The sequence below is a fragment of the Vulpes vulpes genome, chromosome 6, assembly GCF_048418805.1.
Source record: "Vulpes vulpes isolate BD-2025 chromosome 6, VulVul3, whole genome shotgun sequence".
In the NCBI taxonomy this organism is placed as follows: Eukaryota; Metazoa; Chordata; class Mammalia; order Carnivora; family Canidae; genus Vulpes; species Vulpes vulpes.
The window spans coordinates 59070151-59085322 of NC_132785.1; the positions used below are offsets into that span (position 1 = coordinate 59070151).

At 44.3% G+C, this 15172-nt stretch overlaps 1 protein-coding gene across 16 annotated transcripts in view; it reads left to right on the forward strand.

Moving 5' to 3' along the window:
• ARHGEF7 (Rho guanine nucleotide exchange factor 7) overlaps positions 1–15172 on the forward strand; it is a 123501-nt gene that overhangs the window by 71191 nt on the left and 37138 nt on the right. For 15 of the 16 annotated variants that reach the window (XM_072761030.1, XM_072761033.1, XM_026008847.2 and 12 more), the window contains 3 exons: positions 1894–1982; positions 13019–13113; positions 13333–13428. In XM_072761030.1, the coding sequence (XP_072617131.1) occupies positions 1894–1982; positions 13019–13113; positions 13333–13428 (280 nt within the window). Of the gene's footprint in view, positions 1–1893; positions 1983–10274; positions 10532–13018; positions 13114–13332; positions 13429–15172 lie in introns of those variants that run through there. The other variant, XM_026008852.2, reaches the window with a different exon arrangement.

Genomic DNA, 15172 nt, shown 5'->3' on the forward strand with positions numbered 1-15172 from the left:
AGTGTTAGTAGCCTGAAACTTCATCTGAAAAAGCTTTTTCCTTGTAATTGTCTTAGTAAGTTAATTAAATACTGTTATCTAAGGTTTTGGGAGGTGTGTCTTAAGTGAAATGAGGCAGTTGACAAATTATTTATTTTTAAAATACTTTCAAGCAGACTGAAGGTAACAGCATGCACGTGGGTATTTGTGGTCTCGATTTGTGGTCTTGATGGCTGCCGCATAGACCACAGTGCTCTCCCCTTTACTTCTATTTGTACTTGTCCCCCAAATTACGGGTCTTAAAGATGGAAAAGCATTGTTTCTCTTTAGGTGAAAGCATGTCAGTTTTCTCTTCCATGGTTACAGACCTAGCTGTGGATGCAAGACTAGGAAGGAATGTGGGAGCTAGGACAGATTGGTATTTCTTATGGGTTCAGAAGGAACACTTCTCATGGAGTTCTGTTTTCCATCCTGTGGGCAGAGAGCAGATTTCTTTCAACTGGAATAACACCTGTTTTATTATTTATTTTCAACCTTTTTTTTTTTTTTTAAAGATTTTTATTTATTTATTCATGAAAGGCATAGAGAGAGAGAGAGAGAGAGAGGCAGAGATACAGGCAGAGGGAGAAGCAGAGGCTCCATGCCGGGAGCCCGACGCGGCACTTGATCCCAGGACCCCAGGACTGCGCCCCGGGCCAAAGGCAGGCACCAAACCACTGAGCCACCCAGGGATCCCCCTCAACTGTTTTTTTAAAAGGATTTTATTTATTCATGAGAGACACAGAGGGAGAGACAGGCTCCCTCTGGGGAGCCCTTTTTGGGACTTGATCACAGGACCCCAGAATCATGACCTGAGCTAAAGGCAGATGCTCGACCAGTGAGCCACCCAGGCATTCCTATTTTCAACCATTCGGAAGCTCTTTACAGTCAGGTGTTGAAGGAGGGTTCAGGTGGACAATTGCATAGGAAGGAGGCGGCCACACTTGGTCTGTGTGTGTTTGGCATCTGGGCTTTCTGTCACTGGGAAAATGGTAGGTGGCAGTACTGGGCAGGCAGTGGGAATTAGGGACCTGAAGCTTCCGGACTGTTTGCAGAAGTGCTGTAGGGAGTGTGGGTGGGCAGGTGGAAGGATGCTGAGCCCAGCACACCAGAGGCACAGATTGTTGTCAGTTTACATGGTGGGGGAGGTGGGTGGCAACTATGCAGAGTCTATCCTTGAGGACACGCTCCCTACCGGCCCCAGGATCCTTGGAGGACCAGTGGCTGACGAGGACACCCACCCTGAGAGCCGTGTTCTAGTTAGCAGACACTGCTTTGATACCTGTTACACTAAATAAATCTCTCTTGATGGGATGTGGGCCTAGTAAAAATACTTGGATCCTTGTGATCCTCATGATTGTGTTCCCTGTTGTCTCTCTGTAGTTGAGGTCTTAAGGCCCCTGCTTGGCCTGGCTTCACTTCTCCTTATCTCTTTGAGCCGGCTCCTACTTGTTTAGAGAGACTTGGGTTCTGAGTACTACATTGCTGAGGTGTAGTCCAGACTGGGGGTGGCAATGTTTTCACATTGTTACCGATCTGCCCCATTGCCTCAGATTCTCTTCTAGTTTTTTATTTTTACTACTACAAAGTTGTAGGTGTACTTTGCTACTGTTCTCTTACCTACTGTCAATGATGGAGCACCATCTGAGATGTTGAGCCTGAACAGGGAGTATGGGACGAGTGCTGTCCGGATTGTGAGGATGTTGGCTCCCTGACCTCGGAGCAGAGTGTGAGGGAGAGACACATGGGTCTCTGTCTGGGTTTCCCTGTGGGTTGGTGGTTTCACTGGAGGCCCCTGGCTCTGGGCTGTGTGGGGATGGTATGTGAGGGGGTCTCAAGTATGGTCTGTAAAATTGTGTTATGTTTTCATTTCAGAAAAGCCTGTCTCTCCCAAGTCAGGAGCACTGAAGAGCCCTCCCAAAGGATTCGACACTACTGCCATTAACAAAAGCTATTACAATGTGGTGAGTAATTGCAAAACCTGTTTTAAGAATCACTTTTTTTTTTAAAAACATTTCTGAAACTCTTCAGTGTAGCATATAGATAAACTACGTAGAGCATGTAGAAGGGTATAACAATCATCCATTATTGGCTGCAGTTATAACTACCATTAATGTTCTGGTGTATTTTCTTATCTTTGCTTTAGAATCTTATATTTTTGTTTCAATATGTAATGTAGAATTGTACCTTTTTTGTCACAGAATGTAATATTCCCTCATGCCATTTCAAGTCTTCGAAGATAAGATTGTAAAAAGGCACATGATGTGATTTAAAGATATTACAGGCATCAAGTGGCATTTTACTTGTACTTAGAGTGGATCGTAATTACTTTAGATCAATTGCTATTTCTAGTTTACTTGTGTCTTAATAGAAAGTCTTTCTTGGGATTGATGTACATGTGTATCAAATAGTGTGGAATCACAGGAGCACATCTACACATACATAGTAAAGATGAGTGTTTGAGAATCTAAAACTGCATTTTGAAACTTAAGATCAGTTTGTGAACTTAAATACCTGTGATGTGAAGTCTAGTCTAAACCCCCTTAGTCCCTAAACTGTTGCATATACTGCAGAAATAGCAAGTGGTACTCTTTTTTGTGTGTGTGTTTTTGGGGATAACCTTTTAAATTGCTCACATGTATCAATGTGATAAATCAGCAAAGTAAACTTTGTAAATAGAACTGATCTCCATTCTGTGGAAGGTCTGCACTTTGGGTGCCTTTCCTGCTCCTGGTTCCAGGGAAGGTTTCCTGATCAGGGTTGTCTATCTGCGGGTGTGAGGCCTGTGCATCTTTGCCATGGAGCAGCCGCGGTCTGGCACTGCAATGAGGAATCCCGAGTGTTCCACTGTCTGTGGTTCTGGTGGGAGAGGGTGAGGATGTGGGACCTTCTGCCAGCTTGTCTGTTGCTGCAGTCTGCCCTGTGAGTCTGTGTATTCAGCGTGCTGAGCATCCATTTTCCCTTGACTCCAGATCTTACAGAACCATGTGAACTTGGGAGGGTTTGTTCTCCTAACATACATCGGATCAGCCCGTGCTCTGCACCAGGCCCTGGCAAAGGCAGTGGGACGTAGTGGTGGGCAGAAATGCAGCAGTTTTCCCCTTGCTGGCACCTCATGGTGGATCATGAGGATCAGTTCATTGCTTCCTTTCCCTGCCTCCCCAGCTTCTTCTGCCTCTGCCAATTTCACTTCTACATTTCCTGTCCTGTGGCCTTTGTGCCATGCCTTCGCCCTCTCAGATCACTTTTATTTGTACTGACCAACACCAGCAGTCATTCACTCGAGTCTCAGTCTCTGCTTCTCCCACTTCCTTTTCCTAGTTTCCTCTGCTCCTTCCAATCGCAGACTTCCACCCCAACTCTGCCCTGGCAGAGCTGCAGGCTCCACAGCACAGCCTGTACCCTTTCCTGGTGGTGCTCTGCTCTCCAGGTGTCCTCTTCGGTTCTTTGTTGGATGCTTGTTCCTGGGACATGGCTCTACTGAGGTCTTTGGTTTTTAGAGTGTACTATGTTTGGCTTCATGCATAAAGCCACAATAAAAGTCGTCTGGTGGTTCTTCAGGGTTTCACAGCAGGAGAGCTTGAGGAGCTGCCTTTTCCTCTTGTGTTCTTCTGTAAAACATTGGTTTCTTTCCAGGGGAAGGTTTCATGTGCTGAGTACCAATCGTAATCCACAGTGATGTTCTGAAGAGGGAGCTGCTTCTCCTAGAGGTTCTGTCCAAATGATGGTTAGAGGAAACAAGTTAGTGCCCTCTCAACTGGTGCCTGCTGCATTTCTCTTATCTCTCTAGTAATCTTGCTTCCATTAGGGATTTTGTCCAAGTAGGCAACTGTGCTTTTCTAGAAGTTGTGATAGGTTGTCCAAGTAGGCAACTGTGCTTTTCTAGAAGTTGTGATAGGTTGTTTTCCTTTGCATTTTATACACACACATATTTAAAGATTTTATTTAGAGCATAAGTGGGGCAGGGAGGGGCAGCAGGGTCGAGAGGGAATCCCAAGCAGACTCCCTGCTTGGCATGGGGCCTGATGCGGGTTTCAGTCTCCCAACCCCAGGATTAAGAGTTGAACACTTAACCAACTGAGCTACCCAGGCACCCGTTCCTTTGCATTGTATATCCTATAATTCTCTTCAACTTGAAGCATAATCAGTGTGTTTTTAATTTCCTTCTTTTAATTGTGCTCATATGGGGGGAAGAGCCTTCATATCACACATGCTGTTGTGAGTCATCTGCTCTGTAATTCAGAATGATGGGAAAACACTTTGACCAGAGCCCCATTCAAATTGTTTACATAAAGTTGTGTTAGTAAATAGCACATGTTAAAATTGCAGTTGTTATGGACGTAACTCAGAATTCATAGAAATCACCTCTGGGGATAGCAGTCCCATTTTTTAGGGGAGAACACAGAAAGCTCTAGAGGTTAAAGGACTTATTATCCAAGATATACACTGGTTAGTGATTAAGCCAGGAATAAATTCTTTTTTGAATTTTGTATTTATACATGATATAAAGTAAAATATAGAACAGAATACCACATGCAGAGCAAAGTAGAATAGATAATGCATTTAGCATTTTCTATCTCGTGTGGTTTTGTTTCACAAGAAACTTAGGTATTTCACAAGAAGTATAGGTATTTTCAGCTCCACTGATTGGAGAAGGTTCTACAAGAGGAGAGATTATTCACGAGAGACCAGGTCTTAGCGTGGGCTCAGTGGAGAGCTGTAGGTAGAGGTACAAGCTTATTGAAATTAAGACAGGACACTGGCATGAGTGGAATGGATCTATAATTTGCTGCTCCTGTGTGATGGTCAAGGCAAGCCAAAAAACACTGAGAAGTAAAAAGTGATTCTGGTGAATGTCACATGTTTCCTCTTCATGGGACTCCCACTGTGCACATGTTAAGTGTGATAGTGTCCACTGGTTTCTGAAGTGCTGTTAGCTCTCCTTTGTTTCTTTCTGTCTTTCTGTTCTTCAGAGTGAGTAATCTCTATTGTCCTGTTTGTTGGCTGATTCTTTGGCATCTTAAATCTAATGTTGAGCCCCTCTAGTGAATTTTCAGTTCATAATTTCCATTTGAGTTCATTTCAAATTTTGCATTTTTTTTTTTTTTTTTTAATATTTGAGAACAAGTGCAAGTGCGTGGAGGGGAGAGGTGGAGGGGGAGAGGGGGAGAATCTGAAGCAGCCCCCTGCTGAGCGTGGAGGAGTCTAACAGACACAGGACTCTAAGACCATGACCTGAGCCAAAACCAAGAGTTGGAAGCTTAACTGACTGAGCCACCCGGGTGTCCCTGTTTGGTTATTTTCATAGTCAAATTCAGATTGTCTTTGAGTCATTGACTTAACTATATTAGAGCAGTTTTAGGTTCACGGTAAAGTGGGGAGGGTGATGGAGATTTCCCATGGACATCCTGCCTTTAAACGTGCACAGCTTTCCCCCATGATCAGCATCTCTGGTGGCTTGATGGCTCTCATTCTAGTGTGATAGTAACCCACTGTCTGGATGGACCAGTTTATCCATCTCCTACTGGAGGACATCTTCCGAGTGTTGGCAATTATGAATAAAGCTGCTGTAAGCTTATGTGCACAGGATTTTGTGTGGACATGTTTTCAGCTCCTTTGGGTAAATACCAAGGAGAGTGATTGTTGGGTTGTGTGGTAAGAGTATGTTTATTTCTATTAGAAGCTGCCACTCTGTCTTCCCGTGGAGAATTCCTGGTGGACATCTTCACTGCCTCTGGTGGTATCTGTGGTTTGGGTTTTGCTGGTGTACTAGGTATGCAGTGCTATCTCACTGTTTTAATTGGCACTTAGGGTGTGGAGCATCTTTTCATATGTTTATTTGCCATCTGTATATCTTTTGTAAAGTATCTGTTCTTTCCATTTTATTATTATTATTTTTAAAGATTTTATTTATTCATGAGAGACACAGAGAAAGGCAGAGACACAGGAAGAGGAAGAAGCAGGCTCCATGCAGGGAGCCCGACATGGGGCTTGATCCTGGGTCTCCAGGATCACGCTCTGGGCTGAAGGCAGCGCTAAACTGCTGAGCCACCTGGCCTGCCCTCTTTCTGTTTTTAAAGTTGGGTTCTCTGAGTTGTAAGAGTTCTTTTCAGTCTGTTCAGCTTTTTACCTGTTCGGATGGAGGTGATGATTTCCATGCAGACACAGGCAGAATGGAAGTCCCTGCTGGAACATATTTATAGCAACTCTTGTGAAGTCTTTATCAGCTAAGCCCAGTGTTGGGGCCCTTCAGCCCATGGCTGTAGAATGCCTGGGTTTTGTGCATGGGTCACATGTTCTTGGTAATTTGTGTATCTTATAAATTTTCACTGAAAATTGGACACTAGTAATTCTGGGTTCTGAACTCTCCTTGTCCCAGGATTGGTTGTTAATTGGCTTTTGTTTCCTGACTAACTCTGCAATTTATCTCCCCCCACGGTCATTGATGGGTTCTTGGTGTGAAAGCTTACCTTCCTACTGTTCATACTCAGAGCTGCAGAGCTTAGTATGTAGCCAAGGATTGCTCAAAGATTGTGTTTAAACGGGCTTCCATTCTCTGCCACAGCTCTGTATGTGGTTGGTTAATGCATTGGGGGGAGAGGAGGCTTTTTAGAACGTAAAAGCAAAAAATGAAAACAAAGGAAAAAATACCAAAATTGATTAGGCTTTGTAAAAATTTAATAAATTCTTTACGTTCGAAAAATAGAAACCAAATTACAAGTTAACTGGAACTGTAGTAACAGTTACAACAACACAAGATTATCCTCAACGACTAAGGAGCTCATTAAGGCATGCATATACATTAAGATTAGTGGATAAATGAGAGTATGTGAACATTGTAAAATGGGAAATGTCGATGGTTGTGTTGGAATCAGTTCAAACTGCTGGAACAGTGCCACAGACTCCTCCCAGTTCTGGAGACTGGAAGTCTGAGATTAGGGTGCCAGCATGCTTGGGGTTTTGAGTGACTTCCTGGTTGACAGAGGGCTGCCTTCCATCAAGTTTTCACATGGTGGAGAGACAGAGCCTGCCTCTTCCTCCCCTCATGTCTACTGCCTGAAGGCCCCACCTCCAGGTGCCACCACTCTGGGGTATTTCAGGATGCCCAGAACATGCAGTCTGGGAGGACACAAACATTATAGCACTCTGGTGGTATGGTTAAGCTTATCATAAAAATTCTGATGGCAACTTTTTATGTAACTGGTGAGCAGAGATTTAAAAAGAATTTTCAGCTCTGATAATGGTGGAAATGTAAATCCATACAATGCTTCTCAAAAGTAATGTGGCAACTATATATAGAATTCTGAAAACAGTCAAGCCCTATAATCTACTAGTTCTATTTGGAATCCACCCCAGAGGAATAACCTAAAATATGTTCAATGATGTTTATGCAAAGGTGGTTTTATTTTTAAGGGTTGATTTATTTTAGAGAATGGGGACAGGGGAGAAGAGGGAGGAGTAAGAGGGGGGTTAGTCAGAGTCCCAAGCAGACTCCCTGCTGAGTGCAGAGCCCATTGCTGGGCTGGATCCCTCGACTCTGAGATCATGACTCTGTGAGATCACAACCTGACCTGAAATCAAGAGCAGGCATTTAACTGACTTGAGCCCCCAGTACCCCTGTGCAAAGTGTTTTAATGGGAATTAATAGAATGATAAATGCAAGCAACCTAAATATGTAGCAACACAAGAATGATTAAGTAACTAGTGGCATATACATTGATAATCAATAAAAATGCACATGAATCTGTAAAAAATACTTGGAATACATGTTTAAGTACAGTAAGCAGAATATGAAACCATATAGATAACAGGATTTAATGATGTAGAACTGTTAACAGAAGGGTGCCAGAGAGAGTGGTTTCTCAGGAGTGGCAGACATCATCACTTGATAATGCCAGCCTCAGTGACTTTGGAGGGCTGCTTTGGCATTGGGGCCAGGCTGTTGGAGACAAAAGCAGGGTGTCAGACTTGAGAGCAACAGTGGAAGAAGATGCAGATCCTGCAAATACAGAGTTGATTATTTTTTGTAACAGCCAGCCACCACTGTCAACTCTGTTTTCAAATGGGAAAACACATCAGTTTTCAGTGTCCTAGATCTGCACGTGATCAGGAGAGCCCTTGCTTTGCGTGGCAGAGCTTGGGGGTGCAGGCCTGTGTGTTGTGTCTGTGTGCCTGTCACTGGGAGAAGCCCCTGGCTGTCTGCATGGGCCTTGAGGAGGTTTTTGGGGTTTTTCTGGAGCACACATAGAAACAATTGGGGCCTTAGGCATCCTTGAAGTCACTGTGCTGTTGTGTTTGCCAATAGGCATCCCATTTGAGGGTTAACCTGGGGAGAGCTACAGTCACGGGTGACAGGAACGTGTGATTAAAGGTAACACATTTGTGACGTGCCTGAGCTTGGTGGATTTTAGCAGTGAAAGCATATTAGCTGCACCTGCAGGTTGGTAACCCCACTTTCCAGTGGAGCTCAGAGAAGGAACCTGTGTTGTAGAAGCTGGATGCCCCCAGAGAGAAGGGACGATCTGGAGTTTTTTTTTTTGGGGGGGTGGGGGATGAGAAGTTTCCTCAGTCATTCTTACAGAAGGTTTCTTAAATATGTCCACCTGGGAAGACAGGTCCTCATGACCTCACATGTTCAGTGGTATTGGCTCATTTCTTGGGTTCTAGCAAACGCTATTATTGAGGGCCGTATGCTGGTATTCTTCATCTATAGGAACAGTGGTAGAGAGCTACTTCTTCCCATGCCAGGGGTCAGTGAAGAGGCAGGGTAGCTTTTGCCTTGGAAACATTGCAGTTACGATATGTAGGAATCATTAGTTTTAATAAATGTACCGTTGTAGGTGTGCACTTTTCATAAAGTGCTGTAGCAGCCTCCGTGGACCTTTGTGCTCCAGAGAAGAGTGCGTCTCTTTCCTCTTGACTCCTTGTATTGCCTGGAGCCTCTGCCTTCTGGGCCATGGGGAGACTGGAGATCTTTGGCCCAGCATCTTCAGCTGACGTAGCCCAGCACAGACCCCCAAGCCCTAGTGTCCTGCTTTTTTCTTTGCTTCAAGATGAGCCACGCGCTTAACCAAGATTGCTTTTCAGTCCTTTCCCCATGACTGCTGGAGTTTTGTCAGGAGCAGCACCATGTAGAACTCCAGGTCTGGGATGGAAGGCTGCGGTTAGTGGTTTGTAAGATTTCTTCTACCTTACATTGGGGGCTGATAGTCTCCAGTGTCACAGTCTGTGAAGTCCGTCCCCCCTTCCCGCTCCCCCATACCAGCTTTTCTAAACAGACCCATAGACCGGTGCAGTCCCAGGCAGAGCCTGGGTCTGCCAGCACCCATGGCTGGCTTTTCACTCGTCCCGGTGTGGTCGCACATGTCTCTGTGTACTCAGGCCGGCTTCTGGCACTGACTTGTATCCCAGGCCACCTGGTGCTTTGGCTGGAACTGTTGCATAGTAAACCGTTAACATTTGGAAGAAATCTGTCCTAAGACCTTGTGAATCCCCAAATTTAGAAATACAGTAATAGAGCATCTTTCAAAAGGCACAATAACGTTAAACTTTGACATGGCCTCTCCAAACTCTCTTGAGAGTTGGTTACTAAGAACATACAGACACAAGCAAGCTCACTTCAGTCAGTCATTACCAGTGCGAGTGGGTGGGGTTGTGCTTCTGTGTCCTGAGGGCTGAGGGTTGTGGGGCCAGGGGAAGGGGGTTTGGAATTGGGCCCTCCAGCAGCGAGGCCAGGCTCTTCCTTCCTCTCCTTTCCCAGGGGCTCACATCTTCTGCTAACATCTGGTTTTTGAAAATGTGAGTACAGTTGAATAGACTGGGTTGGGAGGAAACGGGCAGGGGTGATTTATTTCCTTGTGTATGGGGCCCCGATGTGGTGAGGGCAGAGGAGGGTGGTTATTTGCTACTGTCTTGTTACTGTCTCAGGGACATGCTCAAGACCAAACCAGGGTAAAGTTTTTATAAGTTGGTTTTTGTTTATGATGATTTTTCATCATAATTAAATCTCTAAGAAAATATTACATTTCTTCTGTAACTCAGTTATATATTTTTAAAGGACTCAGTGACCTAAAATATGAAACCTACCAAAATTTATGCGGTGAAAGTTGCAACTTTTGTAAAATCGGTGATACTAAGTGCTCCTTGAATCAAGGGTGGTGGTAATAAAGTGAGTTTCTGTGTGTCTACAAGGTAATGAAGCCAGTGGAGCTTTGTTTTGCTTTGCTATAACGGCTGACAGTTCAGGGATTGTCTGTGTGGCTGGCCTGATGTCCTCCTGTGTGGCCCCATTGTTTGACTGGACCAGGCTCCACGCCTCATGCCTGAGGGGGAGCTGGTGCTGGCTGAGCCCTGCCACTCTTCACGGCCGGGGAGCACAGGCTGCTCTTGCTGTGAAACCTGCACACGTTCTCTGGGGCCAGCTTTTGTGTGATGGAGCTCTGCAGCCTGACTGGGGAGTCACATGGGGTCCTGCAGCAGCCAGAGCGTGCACAAGTCCAGAAGGGGGAGACAGGTGCTGATGAGTTGGGGGGGGGGGGGCTGGAGGGGGAGAAGGGGGTTGGTGCGTGCGGCTCCTGGCATCAGCAGGACGGACTCAGCCAAGTCTGGTTGAGTGTTGGTGGAAAAACTAAGTGTAACTTGGATCGTTTGAATGGGAGGGTTAATACAACTTGTCTTTAGCACTTACTTGAAAAGCATGTTTGTGACTACTAGTTGAGATTAAACAGTTTAACTGCCTTAATGTAGCTTTCTGGTAGAGGATTCTTTGGGATTGTTTCTGGTACATTCTTATGGAAGGCTTTTATGTGTGCATACTATTATGCTTAATGCTGTGATGGAGGAAATGCCATTTTATCCTCCACTCATTCTACTGATGTTTGCTTGTACTTATTTCCTCTCATTTTATAAAAGGTGCATGGGTTTTCAAGCATGCTCTAAGCAGCACTGCTAATAGTTCGTAATATTTGTAACCGTAATATTCATAACACCTGAAATCCATTTAATCGAACATTGAAGACTTTCCATCTTCATCTGTGGCAGATTTAATTTTTGATTTTTTTTTCTCAGTTCAAGGACTATTATACTTGGCTTCATGTTACTTTTAAAGGATAAGATCCTGTTTAATGTATAATTTTCTGGTATAGTGGCTGGTGTCATAGTATGTTCTCTGTCCACCATTTCTTTGACATTTGTGTCCAGTAACCGTTTCTTCGAAGAGAGACATTGTGATCCTGGGACCAGCACCCAGATTTTCCCACAAAGGAATGAACTCCCGGAGCGGCCCCTCCGCCCTCTGGCTCGCTCCCCGACTCTGGCATGAATAGCCTCATTCAGGGGCGAAACCAGAGCTGTGTCACAGTGAAAGCGATGGATTCTCTTCATCTGAGATAGCGTAGTGTGTAAGTTTGCTTGTGAAGGACTGTGCTCTTCTCAGAGTACACAGAACACACAGTGAGCAGACCAAGAATCCATGTTGTACCCGTGTTACCGATGTTGAAATCTGAATTTAGCTTAACAGTTTTTCTTAAATGTTTAAGCATGCTTGTTTTAATGATCACACTGGGGAGAGGACGGAGTGTGTGTGTTTGTGTTTTGTACAACTCTGCGTGGTGGAGGATGTTTGATTTTTGGAGGACAAGTAGCACATCATAGTGCATGTTGTGGGTGTTTAGAAAATCTGTGGGGCATGGTCTTTTGGTTAAAGGCAGTGCTGGTGTGCTGACAGGAGGAAGGTGGTTGAGGAAGGTGTTTGTGTTCCTTCTTTACTTTGGGATGCATGAGAGCCCAGATGCCTGTCCTCAGCCTGGCAACAAGAGGGAGCTGTGAGGGGCTGTGCACCATCAGATCTAGGTGCCCATGGCACATGCGGGCTCTGCTTATGAAACTTATGGAGGAAAAGACTGAAGCAGAGTGGGTGAGAGCAATAGTTTTGGTGAGGATGACCACACGTGGATGAGACACATGGCACTGCTACATGTAGAGCACATCCCTGGGTGCTGGGGGTGTAGTGTGGGCTACTTTGATGGTGGTTCTGCGCCTGCCATTGCATCTGGGCCCCACCGGCTCTGCCTGTGGTTGTTGGTGCTGCCCCGCCCCGGGAGGGGCCTCTGCTCTTGGCCATTGCTGATGGAAAGAGGCTTATTTTTTAGTTTAGCTGGTTTGTACTTTTTATCTTTTTAGGAGCTGTAAACGGATTTTTACGGAATTTGCTGTACTAAAATAGGGTATCAGGAAACCTTTTAAGGTTGATTTATCACTGTTTCCTTAAACTAGTGGCTATTTAAGGGTTTTATACTGGTGGACTTTTAATTTTTAACAAATGCACGTATGATGATCTGAAACCATTGTTCTCTAATGAAAATGATTTACGTTTGCTAGGCTCAATCTAAAGAGTAAACCTGATTTTTTTTTTAAATTGAAATATACTTTGCCTATGTTAGAACACTTGGATTTTAAGGGTACAGTTCAGTGAGTTGTGAAAAGTGTGTTTATAACAACTACTCAAATTACCATATAGACCATGTGTTTCACTCTCAAAATTTAGGGCCCTTTCCCATTGTCACTCCATACCTATCTTCTGCTTTCTGCCCTCCTGGATTAGTTTTGCCTATTCTTGGACGTAACTATAGTTGGGGCAGGCATGTCGTCATGTCCTTTCTGTGAATGGCTGGCTTTTTATGTACGACACAGTGTTAGAGATTGATCTGTGTGTGCCTGCTGTTGGGATTACCAGTGGTTCCTCCTTTGTATCTGAACAGACTGGGCATTACTTTTATGGCGATGGAATTCATCCTAACCTTGTTCTAGGTATTCCTTTTGTCGCCTGTGCTTGGTGGTAAGAAGTTGTGTGGCTGTAAGAATCCATTGCATGGGTTTTCAGAGTTAATAGGGATATTGAATGCATCGGTATTATGTAGAAGCAACATGAATTTGGACAGTGATGAACTTTCTAAAGCTCCTAATCTTAATGGTGAATAATGCTATTCATTGTTTGTTGTAGGTGCTACAGAATATTTTGGAAACAGAAAATGAATATTCTAAAGAACTTCAGACTGTGCTTTCAACCTATCTACGGCCTTTGCAGACCAGTGAGAAGTAAGTTGGATGATAAATTGTGTTAACGGCAACATGGTCAACACCTAGGCTGTTTGCTCAGGTTTTCCAAGAATAGAGGATGAAATGCTGGAGCAGAATTCGGTGTAACAATTTGTTTTAGATGCAAGGTTTTTTAGTAGGCGGAGCCTCTAATTGGGCATTGGGGTGGTAGAGGAAAGTGAAACTACATGCTTTTACTATTATTTTTCTTGGTTCTAGGTTAAGTTCAGCAAACACTTCATATTTAATGGGAAATCTAGAAGAAATATGTTCTTTCCAGCAAATGCTTGTACAGTCTTTAGAAGAATGCACCAAGTAAGTAAGATACTAAAAATTTGCAAACTTCAGGTTAGTACAACTGGTATTTAAAGAAACAAATGTATTGTAATTTTAGAATTTACCTTTCTAATGGAAAAACTGCTATTTTGATTCTTTTTGGTGTATCAGCTTTTATAGTAAAAGCTGTGTATTTGTCCAGTGTTTAATAGTTGGGGTATTTGGGGTAGGGATCTCCTCCTTCTGTAGAGAAAGGAGAGGGGCTTGCCAGGAGTAGGAAATTTTAAGGTGTTGGGCGGGGGTGTAGGGGATATGAAGATGTTCTGAGTAGGAAGATGGTGTGCAGGTGGGCTCTTTGTGCACGTGGTGGTGGCTCTCCACAAGTGGAGGGATTGTGAAGCACTATGTCTATAATGTGCTACTGTGATGTTTCGTATTTGCTTTTGCCTTTTCCATGGGAGTTTTTGGGAAGTGAGGAGGTGTGTTCTCAATGATTGGCTATGCCCTTGACTTGTGTGTGTGTGTGTGTCTGACTATTTTGTTCTTGGTTACCATCAGACCTACTGAAGGTATCCTGGGTATCCTAATGCACACAAAAACTTGCTAGGCAGTAGGCCCCCAGGTGATGCTGGATGTTTATTTTACCTGTTGGACTTGATAGGGAAGGGGATACTTCTTATTTTTAAATTCTGTTTCTGTACTCAACGGAACCAGAAAACTTTTTCTCTTGGAATCTGGTTGGTCTCTGGTTTTTCCTTTCTGTAGCTTTTTTGTCTTTCTCAGTCTCGGAAGTGGTGAGGGCTGTTGGGCCCTCTGTGCCCCAGGCTGATGGCTGGCTGTGCTCAAAGCAGGTTCAGGGTTTCCTCCAGGTACTTTATACCAGAAGGAAAGCTGAAGGACATAGGAAGTACTGGCTTTCAAAAAATTTACATTACGTTTCCTTTTGTGGCATTTTTGGTTTGTATAAAGCGGCATTAATTACAGGGTCATGAAAATAATCATTTGAAAATTACCTTCTTTTTGGTGAATGTAGCTCATTTGCCAGCAATGTGGGATCTTTGCAAGAGGCCAGCCTCAGCATGCACGAAGTGGTACATGCATAATGGCTATGAACAACGTGGACTAAATAAATTAGTATTTACATAGTACATTTGCAGCACCTATTAGGAGCCTCCCCTCAGGCTTGTACTGCAGATGTATGGATGTGAAACCTGAAATCCAGGGCGGGCACCCAGCGGCTGAGAGTCCAAAATCTTGTCAGGCTTCAGGCCTTGGCGTCATCTCAGACTTCGATATGACTTAGGTATTGTTTCGGTGAAGTTCCTCAAGGGCACAGTGTGTTGGGGTTAGATACTGGGTTTTTCTGTGGTGGAATGGAAGATTTGAGACTTGGTTTTCTTATTAACCATTCCCCTTATCTTTTACCATGAATATTCTGAAAGTTGACAGATTGCCACAGAACTTTTACCATGAATATTCTGAAAGTTGACAGATTGCTACAGAACTCAGGTGCATAGTCCTAAGATTTACCCTCGACATCCCAGCAGTTTGGGTTGAACCGAACTCTGTGGTTCAACCCAAGAGGCCTTGGGGCCTCTTTGCTCAACGTGGCCCAGCCCTTGGCCCCAGAGTGTAGAGAACTGTGTCCTTTCCTCCTCCAAATGCCAGCGTCTGCAGAATCTTCCTCTCTGGCCCTCTGCTGCCTTTAGACAGTTGGTTTTATCTTTTGTCCAAAGTTCGTGTACCTGCAGGAGAGTCCATTTGATAGGAATAATGTGGTTGT